The sequence below is a fragment of the Ictalurus punctatus genome, chromosome 13 (assembly GCF_001660625.3).
Source record: "Ictalurus punctatus breed USDA103 chromosome 13, Coco_2.0, whole genome shotgun sequence".
Lineage (NCBI taxonomy): Eukaryota > Metazoa > Chordata > Actinopteri > Siluriformes > Ictaluridae > Ictalurus > Ictalurus punctatus.
Window position 1 is genome coordinate 23,178,249 of NC_030428.2, and position 19,223 is coordinate 23,197,471.

A 19,223-nucleotide genomic window follows, 5' to 3' on the forward strand; every position below is an offset into this window, starting at 1 on the left:
ATTTTGCCTGCATGAACCAGACTTGATGAGGTTAAAGAGGCGGTGCACAATGACAGGACTCTATCCATCATGCCAACCATGTGCTGAAGACTGGTGTCTGGAGAGAATGGCATTAGGATTAAGCTGATTTACAGGAGGCAGCGACTGGGCCGGCATGGGAACAGGCTGCTGAGAAGAACTGGACACAGAACTGAGACATGCCCTAATAGCGCGCTGGCTGCAAGCTGACAAAGACATCCTGTGCTGTGTTCTCGGAGAGACTCTCTTTAGATCCCTCTGATGACTATCCAACCACTCCTGGACCTCAGCAGTGCTCCACTGCTCAGCTGGCTTAAACTGAAAAGACATAGCGAGACTTGGATCTGGGCAATGTGAAATAAACATCATGACAGCTTCAGCAGCGGGATCCTCAATACTTATATTACGTCTGCGCAAGCGTCCTCAGCAAAATCTATGGCTTTATTAAGCCGTATCCACTAATCCATGGGACTTTCATCTGCTCTTGGGACAGTATTATAGAAGTCAGCCATAGGCATATTTGAGTAAGCCAACTCACTGAATTTGCATTTCAGTATGTGAAACACTGCACTTGGAAGCTCACCAGTACTCAGTTCAGGGCGGCTTCGCAGAGACACCTTAACCATATCCCTCGCTTTGCCAGCCAATCTGCTCATGATGAGATCAGAGACATCAGCTCACGTTCTGCATTTCATTCTGTTTAAATAACTGCACATCATATCTTCGCACTCATGCACAGTAAATGAATCACTCTTATCGCCCCTGAAGAATGGTGGAGATGCCGGATCTTGCTGTACTATCACCTTCTGGCCTGATACATCAATGCATTCACTGGAGTGCCGAGACTGGCAAGGTGGATTGGGCTGTACTGGGCTGGGCTGGTGCGCAAGGTTAAGGCTGGCTGAAATACTGTGCCCTATTTTTTGAGCCAGATCTGAAACGATGCCCCCTAATGACTCAGGAGTAACGACACGTTCAGTATCTGGGCTCGTGATTTGGGTAGAGCTAGCTACTGGGTCTACAGAAGCACCGATCACTGAATCAACTGTGTGCACATGGTCAAGTCCCACATTAGCTTTGGTTCTCCCTCTCCCATAACAATGAGTCGTAATTTCAGACACTCCCTCATTGAGATATATTTCGGGTCCACCACCCCTCCCCAATGGAAAAGTGACATTAGATTGTTTCACAGGGCTGAAATTGTCTTGGCCAATATCCTCAAACATGTTTCAAATGTAAAGTGAAAACACATCAAATGTAAAAACGACTGCGGATGAATATGCCCCAAACAGCAAAATTTTAACCAACTGGCAAATGTCCAAGTATACGTCATACATGCAGGAAAATATATGAAATAAAGTTAACTCAGAACAGTTAACTATCAGAATGAGGACAATCAAAAAAAAACTGAAATGCTCCTTTTCTTGACAAAAATAATTTTCTCTCACACCACACTAGTTATTAGGCACTGTTTTATTTAAAACGCAACTACAGTCATTTATTATATACTGTTCAGATAAAGGATACGATGCTCGAAGGTCACTGAAGCGTCCTGGTATGCTTATCACAAAGTCTCTTGTTTAATATGCACTAAACTAAAACGACCAATTTTCTGTAAAGAGTGTATAAGATACAAATTAATGATATTAACTCAAGAAATCTGGAAATATAAAGAATTCACAACATTAAAGTCCATAAATAAACTTACGTGTAGTAAAGTGGAATGACACAGGAAAAAAGTATTGAACACGCTAAGAAAAAAGCAGTTCTCCAAAGCAAGGTAAGGCAAGGAACCAGCTGAAGTCCATAAGTAATTATACCTCCTATCCGTGCAAATTAACATCAGCTGGGATACTGAATTGGTGGTCTATAAAAAAGCTTTTTGTTACCAAGGTGTCATCTCATGATGGGTAAAAGCAAAGAGCTCTCCCAAGACCTTTGCAACCTTATTGTTGCAATAAGCATTGCATTGATGGAATCAGATACAGGTATATTTCAAAACTTCTGAATTATCCAGTAAGCAGCATTGGGGCCATTATCTGCAAGTGGAAGCTACATCCTTCTGTCATCACCAGATGACACCATGCACAGGAGCTCCTCACAACATTTCTGACCAGGGAGTCAGAAGAATAGTCAGAAGAGTAGCCCACGAGCCAAGGACCACTCGGAAAGAGCTCCAGAAACACTTGGAGGCAGCAGGTACCATCGTCATAAAGAAAACAATAGGCAATGCACTCCACTGCTCACGCTCACTCCGCAAGACTCCATTATGTCAAAGCTTGTTCAAAGTTTGCTACAACTCATTTGGACAAGCCTATGAAATACTGGGAGAGTGTAGTCTGGTCAGAGGAGAGCAAAATTTAACTTTTTGGCTGTCATACTACACACCATGTTTGAAGAAGAAATGGCACTGCACACCACCATTAAAACACTATGCGAACAGTGAAGTTTGGAGGTGTGGAGTATCATGGTGTGGGGCTGTTTTTCGTCACATGGTACTGGCAGACTTCATATAATTGAATGAACGATGGAACCCTTTACTGGGAGATTCTTGAGAAGAAACTGCTGCCATCCACCAGTTTGATGAAGAGGAGACATGGGTGGACCTTCCAGCAAGGCAACAATCCAAAGCATACAGCAAAGGAAACTCTCACTTGGTTTCAGAGAAAAAAAAAAAGCAAGGTGCAAGAATGGCCCAGTCAATCACCTGACTTGAATCCAATTGAACAAGATTTAAAGACAATATGTTTAGAAGAACGGGCCAAAATCACACCTGAATACTGCGGCCCATAAATGTCATCATACAGGAAGTGTCTAGAAGCTGTCATTACAAACAAAGGCTTCTCCACTATGTATTAAATACATTTCAATTAGCATTTCCAATGCTTTTTTCCCCCCGTGTGTCATTCCTTTTTATTACACATAACTTCATTTATGGACTTTAATGTTGTAAATTTTTTATATTTCCACATTTCTTGAGTAATAGTCTGATGAAAATTGTGTGTGAATAACCTAATTGGAAATATATTTACTGAAAAAAAATGTTGACACATTCAATTCTTATATCCCCCACTGTAACTATTTCTTACAGAGCATACAGAAGTTCATTTGATTTGGCTCTTGTAGCTTTCCTGACTTGGCTCAAACAAGTTTGGCTGTAGGGCCACAGTACTAATTGGGAACATTCCTGTTGTTCTAAAGACAGTCTGCGCAGTTTGAACATTAGCTGAGATTAAAACAATCTTTCCAGCCTAACAAAAATCTTACGAAACAGAGGGTTTCTATATGCCAAATAATAAGTAATAAGTAATAACAATAACAATAATAATAATAATAATAATAATAATAATAATAATAATAATAATAATAATAATAAGTAAATATTAAAGTAATCAAACTTTATTGAAACAATAAAGTGAGACAGTCTGCAGGAAGTCTGAATTATACAGACATAAACATGCCTTATATACTCTTCTGAAACAGTAAATTTATCTGTAGGTGAGCTATTAATCTCTTCTTTCTAAAAGCAAACCAATCTCTATCGCCTTAATTAATTTTTCATGTCTATATGATATCTTACATTTGTGGCCCATGCGCTGTCAGTTGGATTTTTTTTTAAAAGGTTTTATCAGGACACGGTTTTTACTCTGGCCTAAAATCGACCCTTATACCTTAATGATTTTCTGTCTTTAGACCCAGCTTGATTCTCATCTTCTTGACGTCTTATCTGTTATTTTGACGCTGCAAAATAACTTTGCAAGCTTAAATGGCTCTGATTGGAAACACAGTTCTGGCGAATATCTATTTGCTATTTTATTGCTTAGCAGTAAATCTGCTTTAGGCAAAACACAAGGTTCTTCTAACTCAATTTACACAGGAAATACAGAGATACAGATTAACACCTGCTGTGCAGTAAGACACCGAATTCCTCTAATTCAGTAAAAAATAGAACTTGACTAAAAGTGTTCTATGGTTTTGGATTATGGTAGCTGGTTGCAGACATTGTGTAATCTTGGCTGGATTGCATGTGGGAAGTACCTTGCTTTCCCCCAATCCAAAAGTAGGTCAGTTTTTATCCAAGCACTGGCAGAAATGTTAACAGCTATGTTCTGGGGACTAGTGTCTCCACTGTGGCTTATCTTAACCCAAGACATTAAAGCTTTACAGAACAGTATCTGTTTCAAATTTCCCCCCAGAACAGACACATCTAAACTAATGTTTAAAACACGAAGTGGCCTGGGAAACCAGTTTCATCAAGGTTCCAGTGGTTGCTGAAAGGAAATTCTCTTATATTATGTACTCTCTTCTCGCGATTCGGATTTGTCTACCTGTCTCTCTCTAAATAAACTCTTATCTGCATTTGCATCTGTCCTAACCTACTTTACATGGATTTCGTGAGTGAGAGAGAGAGAGAGAGTGTGAGTGAGAGAGAGTGAGTGAGTGAGAGTGAGAGAGATCACAGAAATGAGACATCTTCTACATCTTTACGGTCTGAATACAACTAGGATTCGCTGTCTGGAATACATCTAACATAACACTCTATATCACAATGGCTTCCTTCACTATCATGTCTGGCTAAAATACAATGAGAACACTGTAATAGGCTGAGGATTAATTATATTGTGGAAATTACATAACTTGATCACGTGTAAGGGAGATAGTGAGCGTATTGAGTGGGTGCATGGCACAGCTACATAACAATTGTTAAGAGTTTAATAAAAGTTCAGTAAAGTTTCAAAGAGTAAACAAGACTGGACATTGGATTCTTTCGCACATCATACAGTGGTTTATTACACAGTGTCAGAAGCACCAACCATCACATTGGTGAAGTTTAACCCACCGGAAAGCTTCGGTTTCGAGATACCAGCAGAATGGACCGGATGGAAGAGATTGTGATATAGAAAAAGTGGTTTACACGGTACAGAATGGCAGCAAAACTTATCTATGCTTTTGGGGCGAAGCAGAGAATATCTTCAGCTCATTCACCCTTGATGTGGAAGGAGATAAGAAGTTTAAAACATATTTCATACCAAAGTGCAACATGATTGGGCATGCTTTTATCAGCTTGTACAACGTCCAGGGGAGAGAGTGGAATCTTTTATCCGCTCCATTCATGAACTGTCGGAACACCGCAATTTCGGGCCTGCTAGCGAGGAACACAGAGAGTGAATTGTGGTAGGAATCCAGGACAAAGAATTGTCACACAAGCTGCAGGTCATTCCAAATCTCACACTTGAAATGACTGTGCAAGAAACTCGACAGTCGGAGGAGGTGAAAGCACGTTAGCGCACAGGGAGAGGCTGCAAGCGCTATTCAAGAGGTAGCACACAAAAGACACACATCAGAAGCAACAGGCTTGGATGACATTATTGTCCATTGAAAAAACGTGGCAGAGCACGACCAACGATTACAATTAGTGATTGCATTCGACATGGCAGTCGTTCCAGGGCATGAAATTAGTGCAGAAGGGCTGTGGCCCAACCTGGCCAAAGTATCAGCCATTAACAAACTGCCCCCACCAGACAATGCATGGGGGCTAAAAAGAGTTCTCGGGATGGTCAGTTACCTGGGAAGGTATATTGCCAACTTAGCAGAGCTAGGACAGCTGGTCTATGATCTGCTGAATGTGATTGATGAGATTCAACCCCACAGCAGAATCTGCATCCAGGAAAACTTTCATAGTGGCAGACGCACTGTCCAGGAGTCCCTAAGGCGATGTACAGAGGACTTTAGCGACACTCACTCAGACGTGGAGTGCTATGTGGCATCCATCATTGATAAAATGCCGGCATCAAAACAAAGGATGGACATTATCAGGTCCAGTACTGCTTAAAGCCTAAAAAGGTAATCACGTACATCCAGTCAGGTTGGCCTGAGCACATAGTCAAAATACACCCGCTGGCTAGAGAATTTTTCCCCATGAGAAATGAACTGTTAATTCAAGATGGAATTGTCACCAGGGGCAACAGAATGGTAATACCCAAAATGTTGAAGGCTGAGATCATAGCTTGCATACATGATGGACATCAGGGTCTGAACAAGTGCAGGGAAAGAGCAAACACCTCAGTATGGTGGCCCGTCATATCGACCCAGATTAAACTCAAAGTATTATCTTGCCTTGCTGCTAAATTCTTAATCATCTGTAGGGGTTTGATGGAGCAGGCTTGGAGGCCCAGGAGTAGTGTTTGGCAGTTTTAAGATAAAGGTTAAAAATGAACTGAACCGACATGAGCAAAAATAATGGTAACTTGTTTAATAATAAATGAAGAAGGAAACCAGATAGTTCACCAAAGCTAAATTACAAGCACAAACAAGCCCCAGCTACTCAACTAGGGAAACCTTCAAAGGACTTAGATAAAACCCATAGTATTGCACAGGTCCGATGTCTATTTGTAGATAAGAGAGTACAACATGGGAAAGATTATAAACTGGGTGCCCATTATTGATTGAAAATTGTTTTAATACATTTGTTGTCACTGGCTAAAAAGGTTTATTGCATACTTCATACACCAAACATTGTTTTTAGTGGGTTTCATCTCCATGGTAACTTATGCTCCATGACTAACCTGCTCTGGAGCAAGTTTTATTCTGGGCAAGAAAACCCAAATTGGACTGATCAGCTGTGAGCGAAGTGAGAGAAATCTGAGGGATCAAAGTTAACCCTTTAGTGTTTGTGTTGCCTTTTCCCGATGACCATCTGTGTGAAAGATTTTGATTTTTGGCAGAAGGTATAGTTTATCATGCCCGTTTCTTGAGCCACACATTAAAAATCTGACACGCTTTTACTGTACTGCAAACTGTATGTGTTGCTTGGTGGTTCTCTTTGAGAGGTAGCCCTTCATTTCATGTGGTGGCATTACTCCTGTCCGAATATATTTTCACAAATTGATCTTTATTTTTTATTAATATTTAATTTAAAAAAATCTATATTTATATTAAATGAAATGACATGAAATATGTTGGGGTTGTAAGTTTACAATCAGTTTATTCTCATTGTGAGCCTCTAAAAATAAACTTCGACATTTACACAATCAGCGATTTTCCTGAGCTACAATGGTGTTGCTTTTTTACGGTTAGTGTGGGTTTAAATTCATATTTATGAAAAAATGACTTCTTGCTCTTCAACCAGAAGTATTCACATCTGCTTTCCCCCCACATCTTGAACGCTATTTGGCTGTTTGCTTCCAACATCTGGCTTTTATGTCCATGTGCATGCTGAATAAAACCTTAATTCTTAATAAAATCTTAGTGGTTAGCACATTCGCCTCACACCTCCAGGATCCGGGGTCCGATTTCCACCGGGGCCGTGTGTGTGGAGTTTGCATGTTCTCCCTGTGCTACGGGGGTTTCCTCCCCCAGTCCAAAGACCTACATGGTAGGCTGATTGGCATGTCTAAAGTGTCCGTAGTGTATGAATGAGTGTGTGAATGTGTACGTGATTGTGCCCTGTGATGGATTGGCACCCTGTCCAGGGTGTACCCGGCCTTGTGCCCGATGCTCCCTGGGATTGGCTCCAGGTTCCCCCGCGACCCTGAAGAAGGAGTAAGTGGAAGAAAATGGATGGATTTGTTTGGTTTTGTCAACTCAAAACTTACTCTGCAACTCCGAGTTTGTTCAACTTGCTTCATGAATCAGGCCTCTGGATTTTGTATTAAAAAAGTCCCATTTTAACTGTGCATTTAACCGTAAGATAGACTTGGTTAGATAAATTACTTATGTTTACATGCAGCTTCATGCTATGTTAACAGTCTGATTTTTTAATCTGCAATCAGAATAAAGTTATTTTGGTTGACAAAAATCATAAACATTTTATTGATTAGGAACAAAAGGTATAATAATTCCTTATTTCCAAAACAGGTTTGGTGGAAAATAAAAGGACACCACCAGAAGAACACTGTACCCACGGTGAAGCATAGTGGTGGCAGCATACTACTTTAAGGCTGTTTTTCTTTACCCAAAGCCTTTAGGTGTCTGAAGATGAAAAGGAATTTCACCTCAGTGTTTTTGAATGGCCTAGTCCTGACTCCAACTAAAATTCTGTGGGGTGACCTGAAGTGGGCTGTGATACATGAGCTCACAGATACCCATGGGATTTTTCCATAAGGGGTTTATTACTAATTACATAGTTGTATAGTATTAATATCACCACAGGTGTAACCAAGTATTTTCCATGATTCTGCTGTACAAAATTGGTCTAGGTGAAAGTATATAAAGCAAAGGAAACGTACTGTACCTGCGCTAACATGAGGAGCACGGGCCGCTGTCAAAAGAGTGAAATTATATCAAATGTAACGTACACTGTAGACAGAGGTACTGTATAAAACTTGTACAGAATATAGAACAACAGAGGAAAACTACCTATGGTCACCGAGAATTCTTTTTGTCCAGTACCAGTTGTCTGTTGTACCCGAAATTTAAACGTTCCATTGTGTTTCTCAGATGTATTCAAAATTGTACAATAAAATGTGCAATTGTTCTCATGAAACACAGGCTTGTCTTTATCTGTACAATTGAAATTGGTGTTTTTGCTCCAAATATAATTTGTATAGGAACATTCATCACATGTCACAGTGCAGGTTCGAATTAAAGGTTTCCCAACAATCCCTGTTTGGTCTGGACAGTGTACTGGAACGTCTGAAAACAACAAAACAGATCATCTGAATGAATAACACGTGATATTTATAATCCTGAGGGTTTGTGGTGGCATTGCAAGGGGTTCACAAGACGTATGTCACATTAAATTACATTTTCAAAACATATCTTCAAGTTAACTTGCTATATAAGAAAATACAAAATAGTAAAGATGCTAATACATTTCATTAAATGAAAAAGTAACATTTTGCCATATATTAAACATTTTACTTAATGTTAGCCTAATTAAAGCTTGAAGAGGTTCACCTGACAAAAAAAAACAAAACAAACACCACCATGTAGCTCAAAATATCATATAAAGAGTAATCAGCTCTACAGTGAAACTTTACCCACACTATTCAGCGTACTTGAATATTGATTACGTTGTACTTACCTGTACTGGCATGAAGTGTCAAAATCAAGATTTTCAGCATACAGTGAAGAAATTCCATGGCTAGTTTTCTTCTGGAGCAACTCACATTATTAAAGCCCACTCAATGAGGATACAAAACTAACAATACGCGGATTATAGAAAGCTTTAGTATTTTATCCTGCCATCATGTCATAATTTCAGTCAATTTAGGATGCATCAGCTCTAACGCACTTCTAAGACATTCCAAGTGTGCAGTGCACAAATACTTCTCTGTAAAAGGTCTGCCTGCTAAACCTTATCACAAAGCACAAAAAAATAGTTCACATGTAAGCTCCATTCTGGCTCCTCTCCACAATCTCACATGGAGCTGGTTTTACCTATATAGTCCCACTGAGAACACACACTGATTTAGCAGCGATAAAATCCATGCGAACTTCAAAAAGGTTTCTCTCCACCTTAAACCTAGGCTAGGTATGCTGCCATGAGCGAGGTTACTGGGAGGACTAGATGGCAGGCTGGAAAAATCTTCCTGAATGCTGAAAAGCAAGAAGGCACAAACTGAAGAAGATTAGCCACCATCATCAATTCAGAACACTACAGAAACTGCTTTATCTTGATGAGGGTTATAGTGGATCCAAAGCCAGTCCTGGTAGCGCTGGGCACTGGACTGGGGTGAGAAAATTCACCCCTAACCCAATTTGTTTTGGATTATTTACAGATTTATTTTTACATTTCTTATGCTGTTATTTTTTGTTTATTTTATTTCCATTTTAGTTAGGCACTTTGGTCAACACAAATTGTTTTAAACGTACTTCATAAATGAATCTTAGTTAAAACAGTACTGCCCTGTCAGAAAAGGTAGAAACCATTTAAGAAGTTAAGGACTCTTAACTTTAAATCTTAAATCTTCTTAAATCTTAACTTAAGGATCTTAATAGAGTATCCTTGAAGAACACTTCTTCTAAGAGTGCACAACCTCCAATATCCCCCCCCCTCGTAACCATAGAGTTCATCAATGGAAATCAACAAATGTGTATGCAATTTAACTAATGCATATTCGATTACAATCAATTCATGTTTATTCATTTTACCTACTTCTCCTCTTCTCAAATCTCTTTAAAACAAGGTCAGGAAAAGATGTGGAAAAAACCCCCCAAAAAAACAGACGCTTGTTTTTTACGCCACATTTACTTGCTGAAACCATTTTACCAAACAGAATAATAAATATATTATATGGTGAGAACAAATGTACTCTAAATGTGATTGCAGAATCTCATCACCATGACTCACTGAGTTAATAATATTCTAATAGACGATGCCTCAGTAATTAATATACATACATTATACAGACATTACAGTTTCACCTGTGTATTAATATCTCTCGCACAGGTCAAAGCGTGCCAAATAATTTAACATGGAAATGTTCTGACTGAGCATACAAATATAGGCCTATGCTGAACAAGCTGCAGTTGATGATCCATAAACTGATAATCCATGATCCATCCATGTACCGAACATTCTACATACATTTAATGATTTTTTTCCCCCCAAACACTCATTCATATACACATAGAAAACATAACACAATAATAGACTGAATTGTAACAACTGCTCACACTGACACCTAGTCATTACATGTGTCTTGTATTTAAATTGAATTTTGATAAGATTTACATTTCCTTTTATGGGCGAAATATCTATGGTTCTATGGCCAGATTGAAATTAGATTGCGCTCTCTCTCGTAATGAGCTTTCTATTTTGACCTTTGACCTAGTTGTCCTATGCAAATATGGTTGCCTTAAAAAAAAAAAAAGAAAAAAAGAAGGAAAAAAAAAAAAACAATGTGTGTGCAGGTTTTTAAATATATTAATGGTGCCAGCTTTCTTCGGATGTAATATATTGGTACCAGGATTTTGGTTATCATAGGTGACTTTCACATACATGAAAATGGTTAACAAATCGGATTTAAGTAGTTTTAAATGCATTACATCCAGAATTAATCTGAACATCGGAGATGCATGAAACTACCAGGTGTAATACGGGTCATTCAGAAAGCAAGGTAAGAAACATGTGAAGCCTAAAAGACAGCCAAATGACATGGTATATTTCTCATCATCACTAGTTTCACTGCTTTTCTGCAGAAAAGAGGAGATTACAAGAAGCCATCACTATTCAGCCATGCTGGCCACATTGGACAAAAACACTCAGCCAAGAAAACTAAGAAAAAAAATAAATAAATGAACAAGGACAAGTAACAAGTTATAATATTCAAAGGTAAATAAATTCCAGAGACGTATAATAAAGGTAAGAATATTTGAGTGCAAGAGACATTCTGGGGCATAATAATTTTTTGCATTCAAAATGAAAAGCCACTTGTTTGATCCCTCGACAAATATTATCTGCTCAGTCCACAAGACATTTTTAAAGTTGTATTGCCACAGGGCATTATTTTTAGTGCTCACTCACATCAGTCAGTCACGTCACGTCAGTCAGTCGGACACATCTTTACACCATGGTTGATTCTGGGAAGTGATTTCTGGTTAAAATAAGGGCTGGACAGAATCTATTCAAAATGGCTTCCGGCTTGACTATATTGCTATACACAGGGCATAAGTTTTCACACCCTTGGTACTGCACTAAAATCCTACAGGGAGCTGTTTGTGATTCAGTCCAGCTTCATACAGAAATGCAACAGCTCTGTGCTATATAAGCATGTAGAAAATTGTGGGCACAAATTAGATGTGACCTTGTGGAATGAGATGCCCTTTGTTCCTATGAGCTTAACTAATATGAGTAGTGAGTGGTATTTCAGTATGTATTGTAAAAAGACAGATCGCCAACTCCGCCGATTTGATTTTGTCTGAATGACCCTTACACAACTGCGGTTATGATGCTGCAGTGCTAACAGTCATTTTTAAAGGTACAGAGCTCTTTTGGTCCTAGGATTGATTTGATCTGAAATTTGAGCGAAAGTGTGCAAATCCAAAGAACACATGGAAACTGAAGATGTGAAAGAAAGACGAGCAGATAAATTCCTTCTGTCTCTCAAGTCAGCCCTTGACAAACACCATGGAGTGTCTCACACACGTTCCTCTACCTCCACATCATTACTCAGCACCTGCACTGTGACTCTGACCTCAGAGTCAGACTCAGTCTGGATCAATGCCACTACCTCCAGGCACAGAGAGCAGGAAAAGAGAATGACCTCACTTCCTTTCTAGTACGAAGAGCTTTCTGTGAGGTTTTTGAGTCACTTCCTGACAGCCTGACGATAGCTGTGTCTCTGGCCTTGGCTGGTGCCGGTGCCATTGCCCGTGACAGGAGGAACCTTGTCTCTGATGCTGCATGTGCCAATGCTCTCCTGGAGACTGGGGCTGGACTGAGCCCTCTGTAGAGAGCCTTCTGCCAGCAGCATGGCCTCGAAAACTGAAAGATCGTCACTCCCACAGCGCTGCTTCGCTCTCAGCAGCATGCTGTACGTCTCGTATCGGGTTTTCTGTCAGGGGAGAGAGAGAGAGTACAGTATACGCATAATCCCAACATATTAATCCAATCATGTCTATAAGTAATCTATTTCTCTGGTTTGATTCTGTGTGTGTGGTAGGCTGAATTTATGAAAGACACCAGTAACATGTTTAATTAATTTTATTTGTGTAGCCTAGTCAGTTTTTCTATACAAAACCATTCCTTCCCCCAAAAAACAGAATCCACCCCTAATATAATAATGTGCATTGAGACACACATTATAATCCTAATCAGATAATACACAGTAAACTCCAAAATTATTGGCACACTAATAAATTGGCACACTAACAAAAAAAAAAAAAAAAAAAAATTACATAAGGCGGCAGGTTGGGGGGGGGCTGTTAACACATGCAAAAATGTTTTGCACTTAAATGCTTTTTAACAATTAAGATCTGGTGATGCCGTCTCTATGAAGCGGTCAGTGCCTTCCCACAATAACTATCAAGTTAGTAGAACACTCAGTTATTCTGTATTGTAATGTGTTATATTTATTTCACACATCACTCAACCACCCAGCCCACTCCCACCCACCCCTTCGTTGAATGACAAACATTTTTGCCCACTCTTTTAAAGGATGCCAATAATTCTGCAGCTGACCATATAAGACCTGACACAACAAAAATAACAAAACACCGCTAAAATTAAAGCTCTGAAATATTTATGGCCAATTAAATGAACTAAACTAAACTAAAGTTGAATAGCAGATCTTGAATGCTTAATAATTCACAGAAGTCTCTCACCTCAAACTCCAAATACTCTTCCCTAAGTCGGTACTCCTCAAGCTCACGACCTTTGACTTTCCGGTCAGGTGGGTATGACCGGAGTTCCACCAACTCCGTGGAGGAGGCATGAAAGCGAGCCTCGTGAGCCTCTACCTGCTCATCCTACACATACACACAGGTTAATTTGCATCACAATGGCATGCATGGGGTGGTCAGGTATTTATCCCAAAAACATGCAGATTTATACTGTATGCTCTAGTATAGTCATGAGACCTGTGAGAGTTTGGAAGCAGAGCCTGGTAGCAGAGGGCGACTGAATTTCTTCTGGGAGCCAATGGCAGCTGGGAGGGGCGGGGCAGAAAACAAGGCTGCTACTGTATTAATGCGGGTGATCCAAGACTGCATTTGTTCTGCATTCCTGCATGCACAAGCCCACACACAAACAGGTGAACAGATCATCGGACTTTGAATCTGGTTGAATGAAATACATTTTAGTTGAAATATGGTTAACTGCTTTAGAGAAGAAAATACATTTCAGAGTAATGTGCATTACCATGCACACACACGCGCGCACACACAAACTTCCATTCTAACTGGGGCAAACAGCAAGTGGAGCAGAACAAAGTCTCCTGAGGGACAGGCAGTTAGGGATAAACAAGCTCAGTAGAAAACATATCCAATCCAAAATACACACTAGATCAGCAAAATCAAACTTAAAATCAGCTCTTTTTTTTTTTTTTTTTTTACATACACACTTTTTGTGAGGCCTTAATGGGCTATAATTCAAGGCTATTAGTTTATAAGATGTAACCTATTCTATCGATGAACACTAATAACGTAGGCTCTGTAAGTAGAAAGCCATTTCTACGGGAAACAAAGGCTAACAGCTATTATTAAGTTTTTAAATACAACAGTTTGCCAAATATCAAAAATATATAGTTATAAGAAAAAGAAAAAGAACTCCCCCCACAGACATGCCCTTATCTCCCATAACGCGACCAAATGCAACTTTCGTTTTGAGACTTGTTTTTGGATGATCGAACCCAGACACCCGATGCATATCTGAATGGTTTTTGAATCAGGCACAGCAGACTTCCACGGAGTTCACCTGCTTTAAAGTGAAAGAATTCAAGTTACACCCATCTTCATCCCCCTCCACTGGATTCCTGTAACCGCCTGCATTAAATTCAAGGCCTTGATGCTCACATACAAGACCGTGTCTGGAACAACACCCCCTACCTCAACACGCACGCAATCTGCGATCTGTTTATGACCGACGTTTCGTAATGCTTACTCAGCGTGCCTCAAGGTCCCTTTCCAGAACCTTCAAACTAACTATGCCTCAGTGGTGGAATGAACCCCTAAAATGCCAACCCCCCAAAAATTAATCAATTAATTAATTAATAAAAATAAAAAAACAACACAACTTATTCTGGGTCTTACACCTCTACTCTGTGCATTTTGCTTCTCTAGAACTCAATGAAAAATCTTGTATGGTAGCACTACCTTGTATTTTTCTCCACTGGATATATCGCTTTGCTTGTATTTCCTCATATGGAAGGAAATACACACTCGAGCGTCAGCACCAAAGAAAATGTGGCAGCATGCTATATATAGCCTGCAGGCCTTGAGATCGGTGCGCTAGATGGAATGCTGTTGTTATTGGGAAAAAATACATCTTTCTTTGAATTGCTAGGCATTATTGCAGCATAAAAGCTCTTTGTGTAAATTGGAGTGATTGGGTGTTGACTTGACAATGACGCAATAAGTCAAATACCAGGGTGGGAATTGGAGTTCTGTCATGCAACTCGTTTCCATCCCTGTCTACCTAAGTGCATGAACGTCTGTTAAAGAAAAAAAAAAGGCAGCACAGAGGTTAAACATGAAGTCAGAAGAATGTAGTTTTTGGAAGTCACCTGACAAAAAAATAACACTGGGATTAGAAACATAACCAGCAATGTATTTTTTTTTTTTATCTGTATGACTTTAAAAAATGTTTTAAAATGGTAAAGAACTTGGAACTGTTAGGAACTGTTAGGGACTGCCCATCCCCCAAAGTTCAGTGTGTTGCATCTGGATCTGATGTATAACGCTGGCAACATGGGGTTCCTGACACTAACTGGTGTTTGCTGTAGTAAATGTCCTCCACATCAATGAACGAAGAGAAACTGAGCAGCAACGTCCACTGTTTTTGGCAGTGGCAAAATTTGCAAGCGGACACATACCGTGAATGTGCCCTAGGAGAGCACTCGGAAACAGAGAGCATGTTTGCGTGGTGTACTCACGGGGCTTGGAAAAGGTAGACCCTCCAGTCGGCCGTGCGCAGGTAGAATACGTTTGGCCGCTTGTGATAATCGGTGGCTCTAACAGCCAGTGAGTGGTGGATGGACACAGCATTCTTCATATCTTCATCAGAAAGCTGCTTATCAGGACGTAACTCACCCTGGAACAGAAATAACCATTTAACATCTCCAATAAGAAAAAAAACTATGGAAATTTGTTTTCTTTGCATTTTAAAAAATTCCCTTGGGGCAATAACAACAACAACAAAAAAATCAAATGTTTTTAACAGACCCCACAGTTTACTTTAGTAAAGGCCTAGCATAGCTGACATTGAAAGCACTGAGTCGCTTCATGGTAAAAGTATAAAAACATTTACCAAATACCAAAATCTTTTAGAAAAATTCGAATAAAACCCAGAAATGGATGTCTGGACTGACCCTCTTGTTGCTAACTTCCTGTAAGAAGGTGAACTGAATAGTCACACTATTTCAAGACGAGCCAACATTTAGTGAACGTTTTTAACATAACATAGCTACCTAAACCGAGTGGAAGAGATGGCTCAATCAGGCTGAGTTAAGTTGAACACATTTTTCAGTAAGATGTAAATACTTAATGTGCTCTACCACACGGTTGAGAAGAAGGTTAAAGGATTGAAAATGAAACTGCTAGAAAACACACTGTTTAATAATAATAATAATAATAAATCCTTATTTTAGGCAAACTAGCAACATCCCTAACACATTTCCACCTGATAATCCCTTGATGCCTGGCCTGTATTAGCATATGAATACCTAATAGGCTTTTCTAGTTTATGATGCGAACATGATAACCGCAATCTAAAGCGTGGTCGGTTATCATCACACAGAAGTTATCTTTGAGAAGGTCACAATACTTATGTGCTGATGTAACCTTTACACCTATAACAGATATAGACCTTCAATCTTACATGAATAACAGGATAAATGTTAAGAGAATAGAAAGATAATTTGTATTCCTGGCATTTGTTTGTGCAAAAACGGCTTACTCGCACACTGAGCTGGAACGGACATGTTGGCTGAGAGGAAACAGACTTATGCCGTTGGCCCTCGGAAAGGAACACCGTCAGGAGCCTATTAGCACTCATCTGGAGCAAACGTGGAAATAATCACTCCAGTAGTAGAACAAAGTCTTTCAACATCAGCTTTGCGCTCTGGAATTTTTCCCACTGGCCCAGTATAAATAAAATCAGCCAATAAATGTCCAGCGTAGGTGGACATTTAATACTGTTTAAAAAGCATCTCAGGGAAATTCCTCAAGAAATTGGTTGAGAAATACACCAACACTACATTTCTGGAAATTCTAGGCAAAAAGGGCGTCTACTTTGAAGATGCTAAAATACTAAATTATTTAGATTTATTTTGGATATTTTTATCACAACATAATTCCAATAGTTCCATTTGTGTTACTCCAGAATTTTGATGACTTTATTATTATTCAAAAATGTGGAAAAAAAAAGTAAATAAAGAATGAGTGTGTCTAAACTTTTGCACCTGGTAGAGTTCTTATTTTTTATTAAAAGCAGGTTTTGTCTCATCTCTCTAAAAAAGGTGGGCATCACATCTTGGACAATAAAAAAATAAATAAATAATTCTTTATCAAGCATGCATTCAAACACTCTTTCCACAAAGGTTTTGGCATTACAGCAGTCGGGTAAATCTCTCTCTTACATAAAAGAGGGCTCATGTGATTTTATTCCTGTTTACAAAAGGCATGTGCAAGATTTGAGGGGGGGGGGGGGGGGGGGGCAAGGACATAGCGTCACAAATATAAAGCGTGCATTCTTCTCGTCAAAAATATGACGTATCAAGAAATCACAACCAGCCATGTGGCTACATGACTTCCCCCTTGTGGAGAATTAATTTAACAGTGCAGTGACTAAGCAAGCAAGGACCATGAGCTCTTTGTGATTGGAAAAAAGGAGGAAGAAAGTTGTCTCACCTTCTGGAGGTAAAGAATAAGACCCTTCAGGACAGCACAGAACGTCTTCCAACCTCTCTTCCCCCGTGGGGCTGTAATTCACAAAATTATAGAATCTGGTTAATGTATTACCTTGACAGAGAGTTCTGACCACAACTGGACTAGTGTGTGTATTAGTAGAAAAGGCTCAATATGCCAGTTTAAGCTGTTCTTCTCTCCCAGTTCACCACTTAAATAAAATCCTTTTATTTCTTCATAATGACGAGACACAGACTAGCAGGACATCTTATATGTGTACAGAGATATTAAACTGGGAAACTGATATGAAAACTATCAGCACTTTCATTTTTATTGCTATACACACTATCACAAAGCACCTTTAAATTCCAATTTGTGCCAAAATTGTTTCTTACAAAATCTCTTGTGACTGATGTTTGGACTATTAAAAAATATGATGTGAAACTCAAAGAAAACAATGACTGTGAGACTATGTCTAAATTTGCAAACAGCTGTTGACTTGAGCCACATGGGCTTCAATCCAAAAACCCAGATCACAAAAAGTAAGAGATTAGCACCCTCTAGTGCCTAGCAGTGTTTGTAGCACCATATAAATGAACGCAGTTCTTTCCAGAAGATATTACATGCACATTAATATTCCGATATTAACTGGTAATATTCTAATTAGTATCGAGTCATATAAATGCTGAAATCCAATTTCCTGAGTCAGATTAAGATAATATTCTGATTGCCCAAATTCTCCTTCCCACCCCTGGAATATGTCCGTTTTAATCGGACATTTGTTGCATGTAAACAATGTATTCAGAAAAGTCACTGAAAGGAGATAGATGCACATGCTCAGTCTGTAAGGAATTGTGGATGCTAGCAGATGGTTAGCTGTAGGCTAGGTATTTAGGAATACTTACAACAACCATGTATATGGGATAATTCCGATACCTGTACGCATATACAACCCCAATTCCAAAAAAGTTGGGAGGCTGTGCAAAAATGTAAATAAAAACAGAATGCGATGATTTGCAAATCTCATAAACCCATATGTTTTTCACAACAGAACATAGAAAACATATCAGGTGTTACTAAAAAGAAACAGCTGGAGGAACATTTTGCAACTAATTAGGTTAATTGGCAACAGGTCAGTAACATGATTGGGTATAAAAAGGAGTGTGTTAGAAACGCAAAGTCTCTCAGAAGTAAAGTTAGGATGGAAGCATATGTTGCTCTAAAACTTGCATATACCTTTCAGCATTGATGGTGCCTTTACAGATGTGCAAGCTGCCCATTCCATAGGCACTAATGCACCCCCATACCATCAAAGAAGCAGGCTTTTGAACTGAGTGCTGATAAAAAGCCGGATGGTCCCGCTCCTCTTTAGTTTAGAGGACACAGCATCCATGGTTTCCAAAAAGAATTTAAAATTTCTATTCGTTTGACCACAGAACAGTTTTCTACTTTGTGTCAGCCCATTTTAAATGAGCTTTGGCCCAGAGAAGACGGCGGCGTTTCTGGACCATATATGGATCACATGGTTTCTTCTTTGCATGATAGAGCTTTAACCAGCATTTGTGGATGACACGGCGAACTGTGTTCACAGACAATGAGTTCTGGAGGTGTTTCTGAGCCCATACAGTGATTTCCAGTACAGAATCATGCCTGATTTTAATACAGTGCCGTCTGACGGCCCGAAGATCACGGGCATG

The 19,223-nt window shown here is 39.4% G+C and overlaps 1 protein-coding gene across 4 annotated transcripts in view; it reads right to left on the reverse strand.

Annotated features, from left to right (window-relative positions):
* Positions 1–10,191: 10,191 nt before the first annotated feature.
* The window catches only part of LOC108274093 (PH and SEC7 domain-containing protein 1), a 57,380-nt gene continuing 48,348 nt past the window's right edge, over positions 10,192–19,223 (reverse strand). For all 4 annotated transcript variants that reach the window (XM_017483955.3, XM_017483956.3, XM_047159213.2 and 1 more), the window contains 5 exons: positions 17,530–17,600; positions 15,555–15,712; positions 13,543–13,687; positions 13,288–13,431; positions 10,192–12,518 (listed from right to left, as the gene is read on the reverse strand). In XM_017483955.3, the coding sequence (XP_017339444.1) occupies positions 12,273–12,518; positions 13,288–13,431; positions 13,543–13,687; positions 15,555–15,712; positions 17,530–17,600 (764 nt within the window). In that variant the 3' untranslated portion in view covers positions 10,192–12,272. The remainder of the gene's footprint in view (positions 12,519–13,287; positions 13,432–13,542; positions 13,688–15,554; positions 15,713–17,529; positions 17,601–19,223) is intronic.